Source organism: Saccopteryx bilineata, chromosome 1, assembly GCF_036850765.1.
Source record: "Saccopteryx bilineata isolate mSacBil1 chromosome 1, mSacBil1_pri_phased_curated, whole genome shotgun sequence".
Classification (NCBI taxonomy): Eukaryota; Metazoa; Chordata; class Mammalia; order Chiroptera; family Emballonuridae; genus Saccopteryx; species Saccopteryx bilineata.
This window is the reverse complement of record NC_089490.1, coordinates 243,760,673-243,785,324: the sequence shown is the minus strand read 5'-3', so window position 1 is coordinate 243,785,324 and position 24,652 is coordinate 243,760,673. Positions and strand designations below refer to the sequence as shown.

The 24,652-nt window shown below is 45.7% G+C and overlaps 1 protein-coding gene and 1 long non-coding RNA gene across 6 annotated transcripts in view; one reads left to right on the top strand and one right to left on the bottom strand.

Moving 5' to 3' along the window:
• Nucleotides 1-24,652, bottom strand: part of EGFLAM (EGF like, fibronectin type III and laminin G domains) — a 156,161-nt gene that overhangs the window by 13,590 nt on the left and 117,919 nt on the right. For 3 of the 5 annotated variants that reach the window (XM_066240022.1, XM_066239995.1, XM_066240014.1), the window contains exons 16-20: nt 14,913-15,024; nt 11,815-11,931; nt 9,260-9,440; nt 4,492-4,515; nt 1,765-1,843 (exon numbers count right to left, since the gene is read on the bottom strand). In XM_066240022.1, coding sequence (XP_066096119.1) covers nt 1,765-1,843; nt 4,492-4,515; nt 9,260-9,440; nt 11,815-11,931; nt 14,913-15,024 — 513 coding nt within the window. Of the gene's footprint in view, nt 1-1,764; nt 1,844-2,248; nt 2,272-4,491; nt 4,516-9,259; nt 9,441-11,814; nt 11,932-14,912; nt 15,025-24,652 lie in introns of those variants that run through there. The other 2 variants (XM_066240005.1, XM_066240028.1) reach the window with 2 other exon arrangements.
• Nucleotides 2,147-7,465, top strand: LOC136310954 (uncharacterized). Its single transcript, XR_010726641.1, has 2 exons — nt 2,147-2,324; nt 7,252-7,465. It is a non-coding gene; the product is annotated as an uncharacterized lncRNA (long non-coding RNA).

Sequence of the window (24,652 nt, the reverse complement as noted above, 5' to 3'; positions counted from 1 at the left end):
GCCTGGAGGGGGGGGTAGGGTCCATGGTGGCGACTTCTCCCCCAGGCCAGGTGCAGAGCAACCTAGCAGCCCAGCTCTGGCCTCCTTCCCTAGAGACCTGCTTTTCCCCGTCTCCTTCCTTCCCCCACGTGCCTTGGATACACTGATTGGTAGAAGCTAGTCATGATGGTTCCATTTCTCCTGCAGTGAGTGGTTTAGGGATGGGCATGGGACCCGTTATTACCCAATGAGATAGAGGAAATGTATCAGGAAGATTCTAGGAAAGATCCTTTTCCTTTTAAAAGGAGTCACAAGAAAGAATGTTTTTTCACTTCCACTGGATGTTGCCCTGATTCATGTCCGCCTTACGAGCGTCTCAGGGACAGCTGTCCTGTAACCACGAAGGGCACAACCCCTGGAGAACGTGCCAAGGATAACGAGGCAAAAAGACTGAAAAGATTTGGGTTTTTGAGAATACAGTTGATTCTCTGAATTAATCAAGCCAGGATCTAGTCTGACTGCCTGTTCTAGGAAATAATAAATACCCTTCACATTTAAGACATTCTTGAGTTGAGTTTTCTGTTACCTGTAGCCAAAGGCTTCTAACTGAAACAGATCCTGAACTTGACTTTTATCTGCAGCTTCACGCACACAATTCGCATGCCTTCTGTTCCCACCAAACCACCAGTGCCACTCTCTAAGCATCCAGGAAGCTCAAGTCATGGACCCCTCTCACACTGTTCCTGCTTTCTGGGGACTGGGGGCCCTTCCATCAGTGGAGGAAAGAGCTGAAGAAAGAAGAGGGTCTGTCTTGGTTGGAAATCAATTCTGCTTAAGGTCAAGACCACCAAGATCAATACAATGTGAGATTAGAGTTACATTTGTTCATTCAATGCCCCAGGAAAATGTCACTCAACCACTTTTGTTCCTTGAAAAGCCACCAACCTTCATCTAAAAACTGGGTGTTTTCCGCTTAAAGCTTTGCCTCAGTATGTTAAGAAACAGCCTGAAGAAGAAGGGCAATTCCTGGAGGTTGGTGCTGGCGGTATGATGGGGGTGCAGACTGTAAAGAACTAGGGGAGGGAAAAGAAAGAGAGCAGAGGCAAAATGAAAGCACCAAAGACAAGCGTCCATTGGTGGAGGTCTCGCCAGGGCCAGCCTTTCCCTGGTCATGTCTGCCAGCTATTCCAGACCAGGAGCTGGGACTCCAGCGAGGGGCTGGAGCTCAGCCACCAGGGCTAACAGCCCCCATGGTGACCCAGGCATCTCCTTGGGCCTTGTTCTTGTATCCACATGAAGAGAGCTAAAGAGCCTCTCACTGAACTGGACAGAGTCTGAGGCGGACAGTGGACCTTTGTTGCTGAAGGTGCAAAGCAGGACATGGACTTGGACCTGTTTGTCAAGCTGCAGGAGCACCAGGCTCCTCCGTGACAGGCAGGGCTGCAGAGCGCGGGCAGGGACAGCACGCAGCCCCCTGCCCTCCCTGGGAATCGCTGGTGACCCTGGCTTTGGGGTTGCTAGGACTGGAAAACCCGCGGCTGGCATGCTCCTGGGAGAGGGTTTCGGTTGTCAGAAGGGCTGCCTTTTTCAACTTTAATTTGTTTTTGTTTTGTTTTGTCCTAGTTTGTATATTTATGACGTGTGGTTGTTTTCCCCCGAGGCCACGTCTAAGCGGCCTTCTTTGAGAATCATCCTCTGGCACAGACAGTAAAGCAAAGCCCTGGGGAAGGCACTGAGAAATCCACCCCTAGAGAGATCAGGGAGGTGCCTGCTGGAACTCATTACCTCTTGAGGATGTCTGGATTGTCATAGGTCAGGTAACTGCGGCCGATAAACTGCGGCGTCTCGATGGTTTCCGTGATGGCTGAGACAGGACAGAAAATGGAGGTTACGTGGCGTGCGGTTCTCATGATCCCAGCACTCAACCCCCCCAGCAAGAAAATACAAAGAAGGCCAGTTCTTGGAATCGTAATGTTTGACAATGTGTCAGCGCCTTCCTCCTGGCCAGGTTTGGAGTTGTCTGGCCTGACAGCCTGGAGTTGGCATCCTCCTGCTGTCCCCTCCCAGGGGCTGGCTGTCACGGTGAATGCCCTCAGCACTACTGAGAAGGGCTTGCAATACGCTGACACTTGAACCATGCCCCTGGTCATTCCTGTGAGCCTATAAGAGGGTCTTGGACCATGTCGGGAGCAGCTAGGGGCCACCCTAGACGTTTTCTAAGGGAGGCAGAGGACAATACCCCCAACAAAGCCCACCGGAATTTCTGTACCTGAAGCCAGTCTGCCCCGGAACCCTTTCAGCCGTGACCACAAGGAGGAGAAAGGAGGAGAAAGGAGGCCATTGAGGTGAGTTTACAAATCACCTTCCAGTGTCATATTTCACAACACTTTCACCAAAAGCTCAGGAAGTAGCGGGGATTTTGGAGAAAGGGAGGGTTGGTCATTCTTATTTTATAGAAGAGGAAATGAGGTGTATAAATCACCCAGGGGCTCCCTGAGATTATACAGCTAAGAGAGCAATCGACCATGAACCAGACGAGCCCCCCTCATTTCTGGTCCTCAGCCACTTTTCACTTTCTGGGACTTCAGAAGTGTATTTCCTGCCCCTCAATTTGCTGTCACGTTGTTTTCCTGAGAAATCTTTCTTTTACAGAGTCAGCACAAGATTAGGTTATGTTGTTGCATCTGGTGTCAAAAACAGGGGGAAATTTAGGAGACTCCTGCCAGAGAGATAACAGCCATATCTCTTTCTTCTTTAGAAAAATATAGAAATAGCAGTGAAAAGAATTAAGGTAGAATAAATCTCATTTTCAAAGAAATGTGCAAAGCGAGAGAGCTTATAAAATGAGTTGGAGTTTCACAAAAAAAATACATGATTGGTGCAAAAAAGACAGTGAACTAAGTAAGGATCCTACATGCAGGAGAGAACATATATAATTATTGGACATGATGAACAGCCAGGAGAGTTTAAACATAACTTCTAAACTTTTTTTTAAAAAAGAGAGATAGGCCCTGGGCAGTTGGCTCAGTGGATAGAGCATTGGCCTGGCATGTGGATGTCCTGGCTCTGATCCCCAGTCTGGGCACACAGCAGAAGCGACCATCTGCTTCTCCTCCTCTCTCCCTCCTCCTTCTCTTTCTTTTCCCCTCTTGCAGCCAATGGCTTGGCTAGTCCGAATGTCGGCCTCAGGCATTGAGAATAGCTCGGTTGATTTGAGCACTGGCCCCAGATAGGGGTTGCTGGGTGGATCCTGGTCAGGGCACATGCGGAAATCTGTCTCTCTATCATCCTTCCTCTCACTTATAAGAGAGATAGAGAGAGATAACAGAAAACCCCAAAAGCCAATAACACTGGGCACCCAAGTATAAGTTCCTCTGTTGACAGGTCACCTATGGCATGTTCCCAAAATCTTTTCATGAACAGACAAAATTTAAAAAGAAGAAAACAGAAAAAGCAAAGGAAGAGAAATAAAAACTTAAAGTAATTTCTGAGAAATTGCCCACTTGCTCTCTGAAGCAAGGCAGCCCTGGACAAGAGCCCGCCGGCCTGGAGGGCCCGTTAGGGACAGAGCCAGAGAGCAAAGGCTCTTGAGCGTTAAACTCTGGACCGTGCCACCGGCCTCTCTCCCTGCCCATGAAAGTGGGCAGGAGGGGGAGGGGAAGGAAGGGCTGGGAAGGAGAGAGGGGAGAAAAGAGTGGCTTGCAAAATGGAAAGACAGTGGGGAACAGGGGAAGGAAGGGGCAAATGAGAGTGAGAAGAGGAGAAAAAAAATGCCAAGAAAGAAAAGGAGGAGAAGCAGGAAGAGAATGGACACCAGGTGGATGGGTAGCCCCCAGGGATGGAAAGAAAGGGGCAGGGAGAAGGCAGGATGCAGAGAGAACAGACCCGGAGGGGCAGAGCAGGCCCAAGGGGGCAGGTATGGGCACCAGGAGAGAAACAACAGGGCAACTGCAGGGGGCACCAGAGGCTCTCAAGGCCGGGGGCTGAATTTCAGGGTACTTGTGCTGAGAACAGAGGAGCCAGGCTAATGGAGCAGTCCTTCCTGGAGCCACAATGGAACCACGGTGCCCAGCTGGGTTTGGCTCAACCCCAGCGTGAGAAGCACCTGGCAGGGCCTGTTCCCGCTGTTACTGGCCATGGACGTAGGCCTGCGGCCAATAGCTGTGGCTCCCCTGGACTCCCTGAAATAGCCAGGACATGGTTGTACCAGGTCAGTTCTGCTCATGGAGCCTCAAAGGGGTCTGTGTGAGCCCCGTCTGGCTGCCCGCCGAGCCCACAGCTTGGGAGCTCAGTGCCTCCGGAAGTCCACCTGGGGCTCAAGTGCACTCCCAGCTGGCTCTTTCCAAGGGAAGACCCGCACCACTCTGGTAGGCACGACCAAGTCCCACGCTGCTCACCCCAGTTACCCTCTGCGGGCGGTTGGCCTGCCCCGTGCCCACGGTCTGGCCGGAGCCTGCCCTGGCACGAGCCCGGAGCACTTTTGCCGCCTCTCAGAGGACTTACTGTACTTACTATTGAGACAGTAGTTCCCACACTCTGCCATGTGCCAGCATGAAACAGAAGGGGGAGGGTCAGAACATCACAGTCATTGTCCAGGCCCGGTCACTCAGGCTGCAGGTCACGGGGAGCCGGCCTTGCTCCCCTCCCACAGCACTGTGGAGGGCCCATCTTGCCTCCCAGTCTCAGCTGGAGGCGGGGGTGAGGGTGGCAGAGCAGCGGTCCAAGAAGATGTGTATAAAAGGTGGCCCGACAGCTGGGAGATTCCCCTGACCTTGAACTGACAGTCCTCATTTATTTTAAACCCCGAGAAAGCGTTCCTTTCTGAAGAGTTACTTACGTTGTCAGTGATTATTACTTTTCTTGGCTCTAGGCCGCATGTGAAAATGGAATGATAAGCCAGCCAGTTGCCTCTTTCTCTCCGGAGTGGAAAATATCAGCTTAATTCCCACCCCACCCCACCCCACCCCACCCCCCTTTGCAAGACTCCAGAGTTCTGGTTATTTTGTGATTAACAAAGGACCAGGGGACCCTCCAGAAATGACACCACTGAATACAAAACAGTGAAACTATACTCACGGTAGTCAGTATGCATAGATAAATGTTCATTTGATCCAAAGACATGGCGTTTGGACATGACCTTACAGCCCTTTCAGACCCTTTGTGTTTTAAATATTGAAAACATAATTATATTTGACATTGTTTTTCTCTGTGGTGAAGACCTAACCGATGAATTAATTGAAGTGTGTTTTTGTCACTTTCTCACATTTATACCAAAAAGCGTGTACCATCTGATAACACACACACAAAAATATCCCAGTGAATCACAGTCTCGAAGCCAGGCAAAGCACATTCTCCCCTTGAGGGACTGGAAATTCCCAGCAGAATGAAGAGCTGGCTGGCTCTTCATGCCATCGTCACAGGACTGAGACAAAGGAAGTACTCAGGGTGCTGTAACTCCACTTTCCCAACAACCAGGGCTCTGGCCAATGACATCCTGGTGGACGGGACAGCCCGAGGGAGCCTTTTCTGCAGTGGGCAGCTCACTCACCCCCGCTGGGGCGGACCTGCCCCTGGGGGATAGGACTCTGTCAGTTCAGAATCTTGTTACTTGAAGCAGACTCTGCAGCCACAGGGTAAACCGACACACAAGCCTTTTTCTATACTTATTATCAGCCCTCAGCTACCTAAAGACCAATATGTAGGCTGAACACCCCACAATTTTTCACTGTTTAGCCGTACACCATCCCAAGAAAAGAAATTCCTGGTAGTATGCGTATTTTACTAACTTGTGTTTCTATATGCTGAATTATTTTAAAGTATGGCCGACACTTCCTGAAGTTACTTTTCATATACACTAGGACCAAAAAGAATTAATCCAAAAATATGATGTGAATCTACTAAATATAACATAAAATGTCCTAAATATTGTCTATAGGGTAGGTCAGTGTAGACCAGACCAGATTCCATGTTTTAGGGCCTTGCATCTATGAAGAACGCATGTCTTAGCTCTGCAGTGAGTACTGGTCAGCTCACCTGCTACAGAGAAACACCCCCATCTAGTGGCCTGCAAGGTCCTACACGGTCTAAGTGGTCTTAAGTCCAAACTGTTCTCAGTAATAAAGGGACAGGAAGGGAGGACCACAGTCCTATTTCTTCCCCTAGTAGCCAGTGTTCTATTGGTTGGGAGAACCCCAAGATAAAACAGCTGCATCCCACACCCTTGTGTTGGACACTCAGAGCATAGCAAAGGCCCTGAGAAGTCCTGCAGAAGAGACAGCGGTTTAACCATGTTGACGCAAACTTCTTAGACTACAGATCCTTGCCATTTTGTGCATGCGAAAGTGTGTGTCTGTCTCTCTGTGTGTGCAAAACAGCCATTAATATTCTTTAGAACTTAAATTTTTAACTTATTAGCCACTTACTTGGATAGAAGACCTGTGAGGAACTGGAACACAAGATGGTTGAATTTGGATGAGAGAGGAAAAGGAAAAAAGTCTCTAAGGATGGGGGACTGAGGAGGAGGGGCCCCGTGGATGCCCCTCTGGTAAGATGAGAAGGGGCCTTGGTATTGGGGTGCTGATGTTTGAGGTAGAGGAAGGCACTTAAGAGAGAGAGTCCCCAGATGAAGGTGAGGCCACCACCCAAGTCAAGCCTCATGATTTTTGCCAGCACCGGAAGTTGTGGTTGGGAATTGGAAGGACCTATGGCTCCTCCTGTCTTGATGGGTTCCCAAGGATGAGACAAAGAGGCTCCATTTCCTGAAGCTGCTCCAGGGAGCCTGTAGTGCCCTGGGGACCCCCAGGAGCTCAGAGGGGGGCCACATGCCCACGTTGCTGGCTCTCTTGCTCCTGCCCTGACCTTGCACAGACAAGAGGGCTCCCAAAACCGCCATGATGGTATGCGCGCCTAGATAGATCTCCAGGACTTATCTGAGTTCTGGGCCCAGTCCTCCCAACAAGTGTCCAGGGAAAACCAGACTCACTGAAGAGGCCCCAAACTAAACTAATGATGGAGGAGGTGTCCCTTGGTATGGATTGAGTGGGGGCTGCTGCTGTTGACTTCTACACCATATTGCTCGACGTAAAACAACAGGCCTAACTTCCACGAGGAACACTAGGAATAGGGTCATGCTCTTCAAGCACAGCCTGGGTTTTAGGCAGGCTGGGAGAAACCCAAATCTTTAAGTACATGAGGCTACAAATCACCTTGCTGGATTAGATGGGGCTCTCTCTGACCACACAGGATGACTTCCAACCCTTCTTGTTCTTTCAGGCTAAGAATTCACCCAGACTTTGAGAATGTTCTTCTGCACCTCTACGGAGCAATTGTAGTTGGGCCTTCCCCTAGTATAACAGCAGTCTGTGTTCTGCTGTGTGTCTGCTGGGGCCAGGAAAATTGTTCTCAACAGCACGAACCGGCACCCAGAACCCCGTGAATACTCATAAAATGAAGGGGAAGTTATGTGACACAGACAGCGCCTCTCACGGTGGGTTTCCATGGCATTGGCAACTGCTGCCATGGTGCCAGAAGGCCTATCTTCTTTTTAAAGCACAAGGAGACAATGATATAATGGGGGGGCAGCTGATAGGCCTAAACACCCCAGGCCTCCTTGTCACTGTCCCTCCTCCTTGGATCTCACCAGGAAGCCTCTTGTGAGGACAAGAGATCTGCCCCTTCATTCTGGTGAGATGTGTTTCTCACTGAACCTGGGCCCACCACAGTTACGAAATGATGAATATGAGCTTTTTCTATCTGTTGTGGCTAATGTTCTGTAGCTGGAAATGGGGGTTAACAAGATCACAAATTATCCTTTCCTTCCTCCTTTAATTCCCAAAGCTGCTAACTCTTCACTAAAGCCCGGACTTTATAAATTGACCATTAGTAGGGGTGCTCAAGGCAGGAGCAAGCTTGCACTGCCCATGGTGAGACAGACTCCTAAGAAATTGAAACACGAATGTGTGAAATCCAAACCCAATTTTCTAAATGAATGGGCCACTCTGCAACTAAATCTCTGCAAGTACACACTATTAGCTAAACAAGGGTTGGCTTGTTAGTATTATAATCAGGCTCGTTCACCAATGGATCAATTACTCTTCTTGGGGGGCTTATCATTAGAATGAGCTCTGTTAATAAACACATTTCATTCAATTTGCCATGTGGGTTTCAAAATCCATTTAAATATAATATTTCTCAATCTTCCACCTGGCAAATTGGCATCTTTCATATTTCCTAAGACTGCTGCAAAACAACTCTATCATTCCAGAGACCAAAATACCTGTAATTTACAGTTTCCTTCTAAGCTCTACCTCCAATAAAAGCCAGGACCCTGGAAAGAAATAAGAAAGACAGAGAACATATTCCTTCACTTGGGCTGACTGCCTTATGCCCTCCAGGCCTGTCCACTTTGCTTTTCTTAATTATGAATTCCTGAACAGGTGAGACCATCCCGACACCTCAACAGGAAATTCTCTGTGGCCCATCGTGGTGGCCATATGTGGGCAGGCTCCTACTAGACAGCACTGCCTCCCGGGAGCGGGTGTGGGAAGCTTAGTCCAGCGGGGGCCCGTGGTCTCAGACAAGTAGTGCAGGTTAAAAGCTGAGCAGTTCACAGCACCTGCTAGTAGAATTTATTTCTCTCCCCAATAATAATAACGGTTAGTGTTGGTTGAGTGCTTCCCAGGCATTCCTCCAAGGAATATGCATTATCTCACTTAACCCACACCATACCCTTGGCATTAGATCCTATTGCTACTTTTATTCCCATTTTACAGCGAGGAAACTGAGGCACAGGGGAAACTTGGCAGCATGGTAAACAGCAGTCTGCAGAAGGTTGCTTATATGTGAATTTGGAGAAGTATAATTTGTATTTTTCTGTATTTGGGAAGATTTCTTTATAATGTTCACAGGCAGGGGCCCAAGTATTTAGTCAGACTACTTATCAGCCTATTAGGATAGGCTCTGTGAGTGCCGCAGATGGAGGGGGACTTGGAAACACCCCCATATCATGGGCTAACCTTTCAGTTGCTGGACCATGAGGGGATTCTCAGGGAAGGAGCCAGGGGAGGGGTGTGGAGAAGTGATTCACGTCCTGTCTCGGAAGGATTTCAGCATTTGAATTATTAAATAGCTATAGTAGTTTCTAATCTACATGATTAACTATCTACTGTATCATTGAAATCATTGATAAAAATAAACCAGTATGGCTGTCCTGGTGTCCCCAACTCTTCAGTCCACCAACAGTCTGCCCACCCGATGCCGTGCCCAAGCCGCCCACGGGTACCTTTCTGGCAGTGCAGACCCTCAAAGCCGAGGGGGCAGTCACACTCATAGCCTTCCTTGCGGGGCCGGCAGCTGCCCCCATGCGCACAGGGGCCCACCACGCAGGGGTGGGCTGCATTCTCCACGTTCACGCCCCTGGTGAAGTCATGTTTCACGTGGATGGTGCGGTCGTTCAGGGTGATCTTGGGGAGAGAAAACGTCATGAAATTCAGGAACTCAGAAAACACCTCTGCAGTTTGTACCGTGGTCCTCAGCCCATAACCCCAAATGAGGTGCAGGGACAGAGCTTTAACAAGAAGAGGCCAAGTACAGTTGCTGCCTTGACTGTCCTAAGGGGCGCTGGCACTGAAACAACTGCGTTTGGCGCTTGGGGAATCTGCAGAGAGGAAAGCGCCCCCGGTTCTGGGAGGCCAGCTCACTCGGGAGGTTGGAGAGAAGTCCCAGGAACTACAAACGCTGCTCATTAGAACCCCCCAGGTACTTTTAGGAAATATCTAATGCCCAGGTTCCTTCCAGATCAATTGGATCAGAATCTCTGAGAGTGCTATCAGTCAGCAGGAACCTTTGAAAGCTTTCCAGGTGGTTCTAAGTGGCAGCCGGGGCTGAATACGCTGCCCAGAAAGCTGAGTAGGGAAGAATCCAAAGCAGCAGGACCAAGGCGGGAGCCCAGCTCAGGTGGCGGTGCAGGAGGAGCCTCGCACTGGACCGCGTGGTTCCTCCGGCTAGTGTTTTCCCGTGACTTCCTTAAGCTCCATCAGCAGGGCTCTCCTGACAGCCCCACTGCTCCCCCCGCCCTCCGGCCCGACATGCTTGAATTCCCATCCACTCTACAAGGTCTTCCCTGCAACTAAAGAAAAAGTGAAACTTGGCTCACATTCTCATCACCCTGCTGGGTGCACTCTCTGGGCCAGAGAGCTCCTTTGCCCCACCCTGTTTTCCCTGCAAGGGGGCTCTGGAGACACTGGTGAATTTTAGGAATAGATTACCAGGCTCCTGACCCCACATAAATAGACCCATTGTCTTTAGCCCTTGACTCAGCCTGTGCGTCTCCCCTGAGCTGTTGGTGCTTCAATGTCTGGAATGCTTAGCAGAACTCAGGGACAGAGAATACCCCCCCACACACACACACACACACAGACTCTCAGGAGAAGCCCCACCCTGCAGGGGGCCCCACGCGGTTAGCAATGGTACTTCTTGTCATTAATCGGTGTCTGCACAGGCTTGCCTAGTCCTGAGGGAGTGTCTGAGAGCTGGGGAGAAATTTCCTCAGCTCTGGATCTCAGAAGCTGCCAGACAGGAGCCAGGACCTTTCTGGAACTTCCCCCTTTTCACACTGCACATGAAGGACTGTGAAACTGTCATATGTAGCAGAGAGAAGCCAAGAATGGTTCCATTCACTGCAGGACAGGGCACAGACAACAATTTGGACCCTGGGCAGGGAGGGTATCCTTTCTGGGAAGTGAAGAGGAAAGGGCTGTGTGTTAGTGAGGGGCCATGCTGACCCAGGTGGGGAGGCGGGTGGAGCCTCCGAGCACCTCAGCTTGCATCCTGAGCGAGAATTCCAACCACAGGATCACACACGGCCAATCCCACTGGCTCTGAGGTGTCCCACTGAACTGAGGTGTCATTGTCACCACAGTACAGCAACAAAGGGAAACACATCAGAGTCAGCAAATATTGTCTGGACCCCATACTGGGACACATGGAAGGACAGAGCCCCAGGGGCCCTTCCCAGCTCTGATGAGCAAATCAAGATAGGACCTTCCTCCCCTGGCCCTCCCCCATCTCCCGTTTGAAAAGTATCGATGGCCCACATTCCAGCCTTGGACACTAACTAACATCTAGGCACCCAAAACGCTTTGCTTCGGATCCTTGTTCTCTCAGTGTTTGATGGTCCTGGAAATCTGGTTGGGGAGTCAACCTGCACATCTGCTGCAGACAGAACACACTAGTCTCTGGAGAGATCAGCCCCCAGAGGAATAAGAAATGAAGATGAGTGGGATCAGTGCCCTGTAACTTCTACTAGCTGAGCGTTCTTTTTCCTCCCTGGACCTCCTATGAGGGACTCTTTAATCTATGCTCTTGAGAACTCGGTTACATGACTGAAGAACAACTGTGAAACTGTGGGGGTGGGGGGAGGTCGAGTTGGTTCTTGCTTCAGCAAACAGCAAGGTAACCTTGCAGAGAAGCACAGAACCAGGAGATGCTATTAGACTCCACCTCCTCCCTCCCTTTTGTAGAAGTTTCTGGAGTAACCTGGTACCAGCTGCTTCTTCCCTCAACAGCCCCAGGATATTTTTGTGGATTCGCTGTTAAAAATTCATCTTCATCAAATTGCATGTGTGTTATGTCTGCTGGGCATAGACTCAGGAGCGGACGTTATTTGAGATGGGGTTGGAGAGGGATGCTGTGAGCCTTAAACAAATGAGACCTTAAAAACGTTAAAGCCCTCTCAAACTTTCTCTGGGAGCAGCAGGAGTCACACTGATCCCAGTTCTCAATTCCATTGTCTGCAGTCCAAGTCCAACCACAGTCATGAGAAAGCGAAGCCCGTACCTTCTGGATGCTCCCACTGAACGGCTTGAGGATGCCCGATTTGTTCTTCACTTCGTCGTAATTGGGGACGCCACCAATAAAGATATCTGTGTCGCAATTAATCTGAGTGAAGCCACCCTGCCAACAGAATAAGACAAAACACAGTGGGACTGTCAGAAGAGATGTTCAGACTACCACATGATGTGCCTTCCGATCCTTGCCTGTGGTCCCCCCAGCACCTGTCATGACAACCTGTCTTCTTGTTGGCTTGACTTTCACCCTGCTTTGCATTGCTGCTGACCACCTCTTTGAATGCCTGTGAGTTTCTTAACCTCTCTGAGACTCGGGTTCATCATCTGCAAAGTGGGATTCACAGTATCTCCCTCCCGGACATGTCACAATGAATGGGGCACACTGCTCACTCAGCAGTACCCCTCTCCTTGCAGGAAGATGACCTCCAACCTGTCAGTCTCAAGTGGGGCCATGTAACTTGCGTTAGTCAATACAACATAAACTAAAGAGAAATGAGTAACTTCTGGGCAAAAGCTTCCAGAGCTGGGGAGAGCCCACCACGCCTCCTTCCCAACCCCTGGTGCCTCCTTCCCAACCCTTGGTCCCTTCAGCCTGCCTCTCGGATGACCACTGCAGCTGGCCACTGCTGGACATGCAGCATGAGTGAGGAAGGAACCCTATTATAAGCTGCTGACGTTTGGGGGTTGTTTGTAACTGGCGGTAGCCCCGTGTGACCCCTCCTGGCCCTGAGTTGGATGCACACTCAGCATTCGGTATGGTCAGCTACTGTTATATTCAGGTAGCAGCAGGGATGCCTTGATTAGATTACAGACTGGACTGCTCTCTGCCGAAACCCTCAGGCAGCTTTGAGGGTTCTTATTGAGCCAGAGGAAGACGGGGCCCTCAGCAAAGGGCTTTCGGGAGCTGTACCACAAACCCAAAGGCAGCCATCACTGTCTATCTTCACTCTCACCTGGAAGTTAAAATAAGATAATGGAAGGAAAGGAAAAAGGTCTCCAGGGTCAAAGGGATTTCAGAGAAGCAGGCTGTTTGGACAGTATTTTGAGTGATGTTTGTACCCCACCAATAGGGTGGGGCCCCGAGGTGTGGGAGCAGGTACTTTTGTGCTCACTGAACCCTCCCTTTACCCCTCCAGCTAACAAGCTGCCCCAGCCATGTGGGACCCGAGGAGAGAAGTGACGGGAGGCCTGTTCTGAAGTGAGGGCCTCATGGCAGCTGGCAGTGGTTGGGACACATGAGCAACCCCCGGTTTGGGGTTTCTGAGCCTCTCCCCCAAAGCAAGGCCTCTTCTTTGAGCCCTTCCACAGCTCGACTCAGCTCTGGGCTGGCGGCGTCAGCATCATCAGCTGAGCTTCAGGGGTTAGGTTCAGTTTGGGCACAGACTCTTAAGGGCCCAGGTCCCGGGTTAGCCCCCAGAGTGTTCTATGAGTCTTGGCTGCCGGTCTCTAAGACCACAAGCCATGACTCTGAACATGGTTCAGACAGTGGGGAGCATCACCCCCAGAGGGGGCCCGCTGGGGCTTCCCTCTCCCATCTCAGCACGGCCTCAGCAGAGCCACAGGCAAAGGCACGCACAGCAGCCAGGGCCCACGCCACAGCAGCCAGGGCCCACGCCACAGCAGCCACGGCCCACGCCACAGCAGCCAGGGCCCACGCCACGCGCCTCCATCACTTTCCAGGCGGCAGTGCCCGGTCAGCCCCATCCATCCCGGCACAGTCAAAACCCAAAACAAAGGGTGCTGACTCCACCACACCAATTTCATTCTCATCCCCTGATAGGGTGGTAACAGGTGCTCTGAGGTGTGGTTGCACCTCCGCGGTGGCTCGTCACTGTAAGATCCCGATGGTAAACGCCACATCCGGAACAGTTCCATGTTCCTAATCCAAGGCCTTAAACCCTGTTGCAAACACTACTATCCTAAGCTTATGTTTCTTTTTTAAAGGCCTTTGTAATTAAGGCCTAGAGAGAGACAATGATTTTTGGAATTTAGATTATTAAGTGAACCTATAGTCAGGTCAACACTTGTGAGCTTCTAATTCTGTCTTGGACTAAAGTCATCCTTAGAATTTTCAGGATTCTTACAGTGACTCTTGTTATCCCTTTAAAATCCATTTCCCTTCATCCATCTTTCCTTCTTCCTTTCCCCTTCCTTCCTTCCTTCCTTCCTTCCTCCCTCCCTCCCTCCCTCCCTCCCTCCCTCCCTCCCTCCCTCTCTCCTTTCCTTCCTTCCACAGATATATATGGAGCATTGTCTAGGTGTGAAGGGTGCCTGTCTCTTAATGCATAACCCAGTTGGGGATTCTCCCAATTCCCAAGGAGGTTTGGTCCTGAGAGGACCTCCCACCACTGCCGTCCCTGAGGCTGGCTTCTGGACACATGTGTCCTTCTCTCTGCTTCTCCTCAACCAGACACCTCTTTCCCCACCAAAAAGTCCCTTTTCCTTCCCTTTCTATTTCCTACTGACCCATTTTCTTACCAGAGTATCCACATTCACCGATGCCCTCTTTATATCTTGCAAAGCATAAGAAAAAGAGTGTTGGGGTTTAAAATACTTGCAAACCCGAAGTCCCCTCTGCTTTTAGGTGCCTATAATTTTTGGAGGGTGTAAAGAATCCTAGTTGGTTATAACTTAAAGCAAAAATCATCTCTTCTTAAAAATGTCATTTTCCTTTGGACATATCCTTGGAAATAAAATCGTGGGTGAAAGTTATAAGCTTGAGTAGAAATTCTGAGCTCTTAAGGCCATGATAGAACACTATAAACTAATAATAGTAACAATAAGTAAACTGAGGGGTGCTGATCAGATGCCCGGGCTGTTGTGTTTTACACATCTGGTTATTCTAATTCGCACAACTCTATGAAGTAGGCACTATCACCACCATTATCCCCATTTTATGGATGAGAAAACACAAGCTTGAGGTCTGAGTTCACACTAGTGGTAAGGAAATAAAGCAAGATTTTGAACACTGAAATCGGGTTTTAGAGCCAGCTGTACTACAGCCCCATATGAACAGAGAACAGGACAGGTGGAGAGCAGTAACCACATCCACACACATCATTAGGAGCACAGGTGAGTCCTTCTTACCTGCGCCATGCCCTCTACCACCTTCTGCTTATCCACCTGTAAGATGCCATTCTTTGCTGTGCGAGATACATGCAGCTCATGCCAGTGGCCGAGTGCGAGGGGGTCTTCACTCCTGTAGAAGGAAGAACACTAAGCATGAGCCAGAGGTCATGGGTTCGATCCCCAGTCAGTGCATCAACGAGAAGCCATCAATGAGGGCATGTACAAGAAGAAATCAAGTGAATACACAACTAACTAAAGCAACAAAGTGAAACAACCAGCTGATGCTTCTCTCTCTCTCTCTCTCTCAAATCAATGGGAAAAGAAAAAGAAACAAGAAACAAGAAAACTGAGCACGGGTTAGCATCCTTGATGTTACAGATAACGGTGATTGATCCAGTTCTGATGACCCTGACACCTACGTCAGGTGCTTCACTCTGGTCGGCAAAAAGGAAATGATCACTGCTGCTCAGCAAACACAGCAGGGTTCGCTCCATTTACTGCACCTCTTTGTGGTAGGAAAATTACATTTATCATTTTATTTGTTCCTTACGGCAGGTCTGAAATGTGGATAGGATGAGCTTTGTTTTCCAGACGAGGGGTGACAGAAGAGTAAACTGTGATCACTGTTGCACACAAGCTTTGAAGAAGAGAATATTGTATGGGTTGTATGTAGTGTAAAACAGATTCCTTAGTGTACTGACATCTGCTACACTCATTTAAATGCACAGAGAAGTAAGATGGATGGATGGACAGATGAATGGAAGGAATGGAGGGAGGGAGGGAGGGAGGGAGGTCAGATACGGGATAAAAGGAAATATAGAAAAAGTTTCATTGTAGGTGGGTATGAGGATGTTTATTGTACTAGTCTTCCAACTTTTCTATATGTTAGAAATTTTTCATAATAAAATGTTGGGTCAAAGACAGGCTTCATGTTGTCTGATATTGTGAAGAGGATTAAAAATACTTTAAAAAAATCCAGTTTTAATTCAAGGTGGAATCACTTGAAGTTTAAATGATACTGATAAGAGTTTTACACATCAATTTTGAAAGTGAGGGGCGCAGGAAGAGTGTAACTATTGAATTTGTATTTCTGACGATGTGTTCCCTGTTCTTCACAGCGCCTCCCGATTATGCTGGACCATCTTTGGAAAACAGCCAGGAATATCAATGTGTACCATCTCTGAGAGGTCTTCACCCTCTTACTTGATTTTTTGCTTTGGCAGATGCTTTTGTGATCTGTTCTTAGCAATTAGGATTTAATCACCTTGGCTAAATCGATATGCAGTAAAGAAAGCAGTGGCACTTTCTAAGTGGCCCTGTGTCTATAGGAAGGAATGGCGCCCAGTTATGTTCTTGTCCCAGCAGAGGGCATTCCGTGTCGAAGTGCTGCCTCCGCGGCACGGCTGCATTGATCACGGCCATCACGGCTCATTACAATAGTCTCGATTTCTGAATCCAGTTCAAAATGAATTTGACCATCGTGCCCTTTCCCTAAAAAATGCTCCACAACTTCCTAGAGCCCAGGCTCTCATGGAATTTTTCTAATGAAGCAGGAAGACTTTGAAATGGTTTGTAACATACATGTCTTCCAAAGGAGCGCCTGAAACACTAACGGTGGTCACAGTGGTCAGGCTACCCTGAAGAGGAGACAGGACAAGGGAGGTGACGGTTTGCCTTTGTTCCTGGTGAACTTGGAGCACTTGTCTCTTGTTAATCAAACCTAATATTCTACGTCCAGGTGCCTTTCCTGACAGGCAGAAAAACAATACCTTATTATTTATTTTTTTAAAGTAAAAACTACTCTTAGGTGACGTCACGGAAATGGCACCGTGAGCAGCGCGTCCGACAGCTCTCCCCTAAATCACAACAAATTTATCAACTAGAAACAGAAAAATTTATCCTCGGAGCATTCCGGAGTTCCACACAAACTGATAGCGAAAGGACTGTTATCACTTGAATCTGAGAGACGAGGGTGTGGAGGAAGCTACCGCAGAGACGTTCTTTCAAACCGCAAGGAAGTGCGCCTGTGGTGAGTCAGCCCATATACTTGGGAACCGCGAGCCTCCGCGAGCGGCCGATGCAAGCCGCCACCGCAACGCTGCGAGCCCCCGCGAGCCGCCGCCGCGAGCGGCCGCCGCGAACCGCCACCGCGAGCGGCCGCCACGAGCCGCCGCGGCAAGCAGCCGCGAGCGCACCCGGTCCGGTTGAGCACCGCTGACGTTCCCAGCGGCCCGCACACTGCGAGTGGGGGTCGCCGGCCACCGGTGCCCGGAGCGCCCCATTCGCGTGCGTGCCTTGGGCATTCCACGCGCCCAGGGCGCCCTGCTGGCCCGCACACCCAGGGGGCTCCATTATCCTGCGCCTGGTGCGGTCCAGCCGCCAGCGGCGGGGTGAGCGGGAGAGGCTTGGGAGATTCTCTCCGTGGGCGGGGCACCTCACCCAGCCATTCAAGCTAACAATCAAGCGTTGGGGGAGGGGCGCGCGCAGGCAGCCTAAAATACCTTCAGAAGCACAGCTGCGTCCCAATCACTGAAATTAGCTTAACCCATAAAATCTGCGCACCCTCGGTTCTAATTGATAAGATCTCTCTCAGTTCAGCGATCCAAGACAAGAGGCGTGATATTTTTTAGTGCCTCTCGCTAAAGGGGCGGGGGCAACTTCTGATTGATAGAGCCTCCATATTCAGGGATAAACGCTAACAAGAAGGACTTGGCAGATAATAAGGTCTATACTACACTAGTCGTAAGCAGAGACTAGTGCCTCTTCTTCCCTGCAAAAACAGGCTACAAAGTGTGGAAAGCCTGGGTTGAGAGGTCCAACTAAATGATAGGCGCTGAACAGTCACCTTGACAACAATTGACTCCCACCCCCGCCTGATTACACTGGAGGCCCTGACTCTCAGAGCCTTTCCCAAAGCCTTGCACTGAGTGGGGATAGAGTGGGGATTTCCCAGCTCTTTGAGCCTCTTACTCCCCAGGCAGAAGCAGTTGCAGCCTTATAGCTGGATCACCAGGCTGCTAATTCAGAAAGGGGGGACTAGGAGAGAGAATCCAGGAAAGCAAACTCTCTCATCATTGGACCCTGCAAACGCCAACAAGCCTTTACTTCCAGCAAGACTAAAGCCAATTATATGACATTGCCATAGAATCCCATCAACTGCAAATCCCTACCTAAGAGTGACACAGGGGCAGAGCCTGGGGTACAGAGTCACCGACCAGGAAGAGGGAGAGAAAAGAAAAAGGAAGAAGTTAACCTCTCAAAATCAAGAAAAACCCACAGACTTTACAACTTGATCCACTAATTTTTTTGTTGTTGTTGTTGTTGTTTGTTTCTTCTATCTTTTTGCTTTTATTTCCTCCACCTCGGTCCTTCTATTCTCTGCCCATCTTATGCTTCCCCTTTCTTGAACTACACTACCCATGAGTGTTGCATTTTATTTTTCTTCTTTATCCTCACCCTCCTTTAAGGTTATACTCCAAAACACTTAACTCTCACTCTCTCCTCTTTTGTTTTGTTTGTTTTTTTGTCTTGCTTTATTTTGTTTTTTTCTCTTCCTATTTTATTTCTTCCTTCGTTTTTCTCTTTTTCTTATTTTTTCCTTTCTATTCGTTTTTTCTTTTCTCATTTTACTTTCCTCCCATATAATCCTCAATCACGAACAAATTAGTTAATTTGGGACTCAAGGCTTTTTTTTGGCTTTATTTCTCTTTTTTGCTTTTGTTTTTATTTTTTTTCTTGTTTGTTTATTTTTGTGGCATTTTGGGTCCTCCCAACCCAAGGTCTCCATTGTATTTAGTCTTCGCTCCACTTAATACAACAGATTTTTACTTATTATTTTTATTTTTTCTTCTTTATTATTCTTTTTTGGTCCTTTTTTCTGGTTCCCTCTTATCCCTCTCATTATATCTCTTAGTTGACCATCACTTACAAGCAAATCATCTTATGCTTGTCTAAGATTTTCTTCCTTTTTTTTTTTTTTTGCATTTAGTAGGTCCCTACTCCCTTTTTTTTGCCCCTTGAACTCTTCACCCCAAATCAAGCCCTCCATTATAGGCACGATATTTCCCTGAGGAGGGGAGAGGAGGGAAAGAGAAGAGAGAAAAAAAGGGGGAAATAATAAATTATTACTGTTTTTTTTTGTGGGGTGTTTTACCTTTTTTTTTTTTTACTTTTTACTCTTTATTAATTCTAATTAGTGCTATCAATAAGACCACCCTCAGATGCCGATAAGAAAGAGGAAATAGAATATTATGGATACAAAAGAAAGAGAGGTAACACAAATAGATGTGGAAAAATCTATGGAGAAAAGACTTAACATATTGGAAGCCTTGAAGCTAAATGACAGAGAATTTAAAATAGAAATCTTAAAAATACTCAGAGATATACAAGAAAACACAGAAAGGCAATATAGGGAGATCAGAAAACAACTCAATGAACACAAAGAATATATTACCAAGGAAATTGAAACTATAAAAACAAATCAAACAGAAATGAAAAACTCAATTCACGAGCTGAAAAACGAGGTAACAAGCTTAGCTAACAGAACAGCCCAGATTGAAGATAGGATTAGTGAAATAGAAGACAAACAACTTGAGGCACAACAGAGAGAAGAAGAAAGAGACTCAAAAATAATAAAAAACGAGAAAGCCCTACAGGAATTGTCTGACTCCATCAGAAAGAATAACATAAGAATAATAGGTATATCAGAGGGAGAAGAGAAAGAAAATGGAATGGAGAATATACTCAAACAAATAATAGACGAGAACTTCCCAAGCCTGTGGAAGGAACTAAAGCCTCAAATTCAAGAAGCAAACAGAACACCAAGTTTTCTTAACCCCAACAAACCCACTCCAAGGCACATCATAATAAAGATGACACAAACCAATGACAAAGAAAAAATTCTCAAGGCAGCCAGGGAAAAGAAGAGTACAACATATAAAGGAAGGCCTATTAGATTATCATCAGATTTCTCAGCAGAAACTCTACAAGCTAGAAGACAGTGGACCCCAATATTTAAAGCCCTGAAAGAGAAGAACTTTCAGCCAAGAATACTATACCCATCAAAGCTATCCTTCAAGTATGAAGGAGATATAAAAACATTCACAAATACAGAAAAGATGAGAGAATTTATCAACAGAAAGCCCCCACTCCAGGAAATACTAAAGGGGGTTTTCCAACCAGATTCAAAGAACAAAAGAAAACAACACCACAAGTAACAGCTCCACCAAGAACACAATAAAACCAAACTTAAACTGTGACAACAAAGGAAAAAAAGGGGGGAGAGGATGGAGATTAACAGTAGCAAAGGATGATGAAGTACAGAAATACTTATAAGATAGGGTACTACAATGAATATGGTAGGTACCCTTTTCATTACTTAATGGTAACCACCCTTAAAAAAACCACCACAAAAACACTTGACTTAAAAAAGGTAGCAACAGAGGAAAGAAGTATGGAACACAAACAAACAAAAACAAATGATAGAAAAACAAAAGAGAAGAATCAAACTAGATACAAAACTAACAGAAAGCAATTTATAAAATGGCAGTAGGGAACCCACAAGTGTCAATAATTACACTAAATGTAAATGGATTAAACTTACCAATAAAAAGACACAGAGTAGCAGAATGGATTCAAAAAGAAAATCCAACTATATGCTGCCTACAAGAAACACATCTAAGCAACAAGGATAAAAACAAATTCAAAGTGAAAGGCTGGAAAACAATACTCCAAGCAAACAACACCCAAAAAAAAGCAGGCGTAGCAATACTCATATCTAATAATGCTGACTACAAGACAGAAAAAGTACTCAGAGACAAAAATGGTCATTTCATAATGATTAAGGGGAAGTTGAATCAAGAAGACATAACAATCCTTAATATATATGCACCAAACCAAGGAGCACCAAAATATATAAGACAGCTACTTATTGACCTTAAAACAAAAACTAACAAAAATACAATCATACTTGGAGACCTCAATACACCGCTGACGGCTCTAGATCGGTCATCCAAACAGAGAATCAATAAAGATATAGTGGCCTTAAACGAAATACTAGAACACCTGGATATGATAGACATCTACAGGACACTTCATCCCAAAGCGACAGAGTATACATTTTTCTCTAGTGTACATGGAACATTCTCAAGAATTGACCATATGTTGGGCCACAAAGACAATATCAGCAAATTTAGAAAAATTGAAATTGTACCAAGCATATTTTCTGATCATAAAGCCTTGAAACTAGAATTCAACTGCAAAAAAGAGGGGGAAAAACCCACAAAAATGTGGAAACTAAACAACATACTTCTAAAAAATGAATGGGTCAAAGAAGAAATAAGCGCAGAAATCAAAAGATATATACAGACAAATGAAAATGAAAATACGACATATCAGAATCTCTGGGATGCAGCAAAAGCAGTAATAAGAGGAAAGTTCATATCACTTCAGGCCTATATGAACAAACAAGAGAGAGCCGAAGTAAACCACTTAACTTCACACCTTAAGGAACTAGAAAAAGAAGAACAAAGACAACCCAAAACCAGCTGAAGAAAGGAGATAATAAAAATCAGAGCAGAAATAAATGAAATAGAGAACAGAAAAACTATAGAAAAAATCAATAAAACAAGGAGCTGGTTCTTTGAAAAGATCAACAAAATTGACAAACCCTTGGCAAGACTCACCAAGGAAAAAAGACACAGGACTCAAATAAATAAAATCCAAAATGAAAGAGGAGAGATCACCACAGACATCATAGATATACAAAGAATTATTGTAGAATACTATGAAAAATTATATGCCACCAAATACAACAATCTAGAAGAAATGGATAAATTCCTAGAACAATACAACCTTCCTAGACTGAGTCATGAAGAAGCAGAAAGCCTAAACAGACCAATCAGCAGGGAGGAAATAGAAAAAACTATTAAAAATCTCCCCAAAAATAAAAGTCCAGGCCCAGACGGTTATACTAGTGAATTCTATCAAACATTCAAAGAAGACTTGGTTCCTATTCTACTCAAAGTCTTCCAAAAAATTGAAGAAGAAGCAATACTTCCAAACACATTTTATGAGGCCAACATAACACTCATACCAAAACCTGGCAAGGATGGCACAAAGAAAGAAAACTATAGACCAATATCTCTAATGAATACAGATGCTAAAATACTAAACAAAATACTGGCAAACCGAATACAACAACATATTAAAAAAATAATACATCATGATCAAGTGGGATTCATCCCAGAATCTCAAGGATGGTTCAACATACACAAAACGGTTAACGTAATACACCATATCAACAAAACAAAGAACAAAAACCACATGATCTTATCAATAGATGCAGAAAAGGCTTTTGATAAAATACAACACAATTTTATGTTTAAGACTCTCAACAAAATGGGTATAGAAGGAAAATATCTCAACATGATAAAGGCCATATATGATAAACCATCAGCCAACATCCTATTAAACGGCATAAAACTGAGGACTTTCTACCTTAAATCAGGAACAAGACAGGGTTGTCCACTCTCTCCACTCTTATTCAACGTGGTGCTAGAAGTTCTGGCCAGAGCAATCAGACAAGACAAAGAAATAAAAGGCATCCATATCGGAAAAGAAGAAGTAAAGCTATCACTTTTTGCTGATGATATGATCCTATACATCGAAAACCCGAAGGACTCCACAAAAAGATTATTAGAAACAATAAACCAATACAGTAAGGTCGCAGGATACAAAATTAACATACAAAAGTCCATAGCCTTTCTATATGCCAACAATGAAATATTAGAAAACGAACTAAAAAAAAAATCCCCTTCACGATTGCAACAAAAAAAATAAAATACCTAGGAATAAACATAACAAAGAACGTAAAAGACCTATATAATGAAAATTACAAAGCATTGTTAAGGGAAATCGAAAAAGATACAATGAGATGGAAAAATATTCCTTGTTCTTGGATAGGAAGAATAAATATAATCAAAATGGCCATATTACCCAAAGCAATATACAAATTTAATGCAATTCCCATCAAAATCCCTATGAGATTTTTTAAAGAAATGGAACAAAAAATCATCAGATTTATATGGAACTATAAAAAACCCCGAATAGCCAAAACAATCCTAAGGAAAAAGAATGAAGCTGGGGGCATTACAATACCTGACTTTAAACTATATTATAGGGCCACGATAATCAAAACAGCATGGTATTGGCAAAAAAATAGACACTCAGACCAATGGAACAGAATAGAAAGCCCAGAAATAAAACCACATATATATGGTTAAATAATCTTTGATAAAGGGGCCAACAACACACAATGGAGAACAGAAAGCCTCTTCAACAAATGGTGTTGGGAAAACTGGAAAGCCACATGCAAAAGAATGAAACTCGACTACAGCCTGTCCCCGTGTACTAAAATTAATTCAAAATGGATCAAAGACCTAAATATAAGACCTGAAACAATAAAGTACATAGAAGTAGACATAGGTACTAAAATCATGGACCTGGGTTTTAAAGAACATTTTATGAACTTGACTCCAATGGCAAGAGAAGTGAAGGCAAAGATAAATGAATGGGACTACATCAGAATTAAAAGTTTTTGCTCAGCAAGAGAAACTGATATCAAAATAAACAGACAGCCAACTATATGGGAACTGATATTTTCAAACGACAGCTCAGATAAGGGCCTAATATCCAAAATTTACAAAGAACTCATAAAACTCAACAACAAACAAACAAACAATCCAATAAAAAAATGGGAAGAGGACATGAACAGACACTTCTCCCAGGAAGAGATACAAATGGCCAACAGATATATGAAAAGATGGTCAGCTTCATTAGTTATTAGAGAAATGCAAATCAAAACTACAATGAGATACCACCTCACTCCTGTTAGATTAGCTATTATCAACAAGACAGGTAATAGCAAATGTTGGAGAGGCTGTGGAGAAAAAGGAACCCTCATTCACTGTTGGTGGGACTGTAAAGTAGTACAACCATTATGGAGGAAAGTATGGTGGTTCCTCAAAAAACTGCAAATAGAACTACCTTATGACCCAGCAATCCCTCTACTGGGTATATACCCCAAAACCTCAGAAACATTGATACGTGAAGACACATGTAGCCCCATGTTCATTGCAGCACTGTTCACAGTGGCCAAGACACGGAAACAACCAAAAAGCCCTTCAATAGAAGACTGGATAAAGAAGATGTGGCACATATACACTATGGAATACTACTCAGCCATAAGAAATGATGACATCAGATCATTTACAGCAAAATGGTGGGATCTTGATAACATTATAAGGAGTGAAATAAGTAAATCAGAAAAAAACAAGAACTACATGATTCCATACATTGGTGGAACATAAAAATGAGACTAAGAGACATGGACAAGAGTGTGGTGGTTACCAAGGGTGGGGGGGGAGGGAGGACATGGGAGGGAGGGAGGGAGAGAGTTAGGGGGAGGGGGAGGGGCACAGAGAACTAGATGGAGGGTGACGGAGGACAATCTGACTTTGGGCGAGGGGTTTGCAACATAATTTGATGACAAAATAACCTAGACATGTTTTCTTTGAATATATGTACCCTGATTTATTAATGTCATCCCATTACCATTAATAAAAATTTATAAAAAAAAAAAAAAAAAGAAAGAAAAAGCAATCAATAAACAACTGAAATATTGCCACTAAAAAAACAAACAAACAAACAAAAAAAAACTACTCTTGTCAAAAGCTGGCACCGAATTAAAAAGAGAGAAA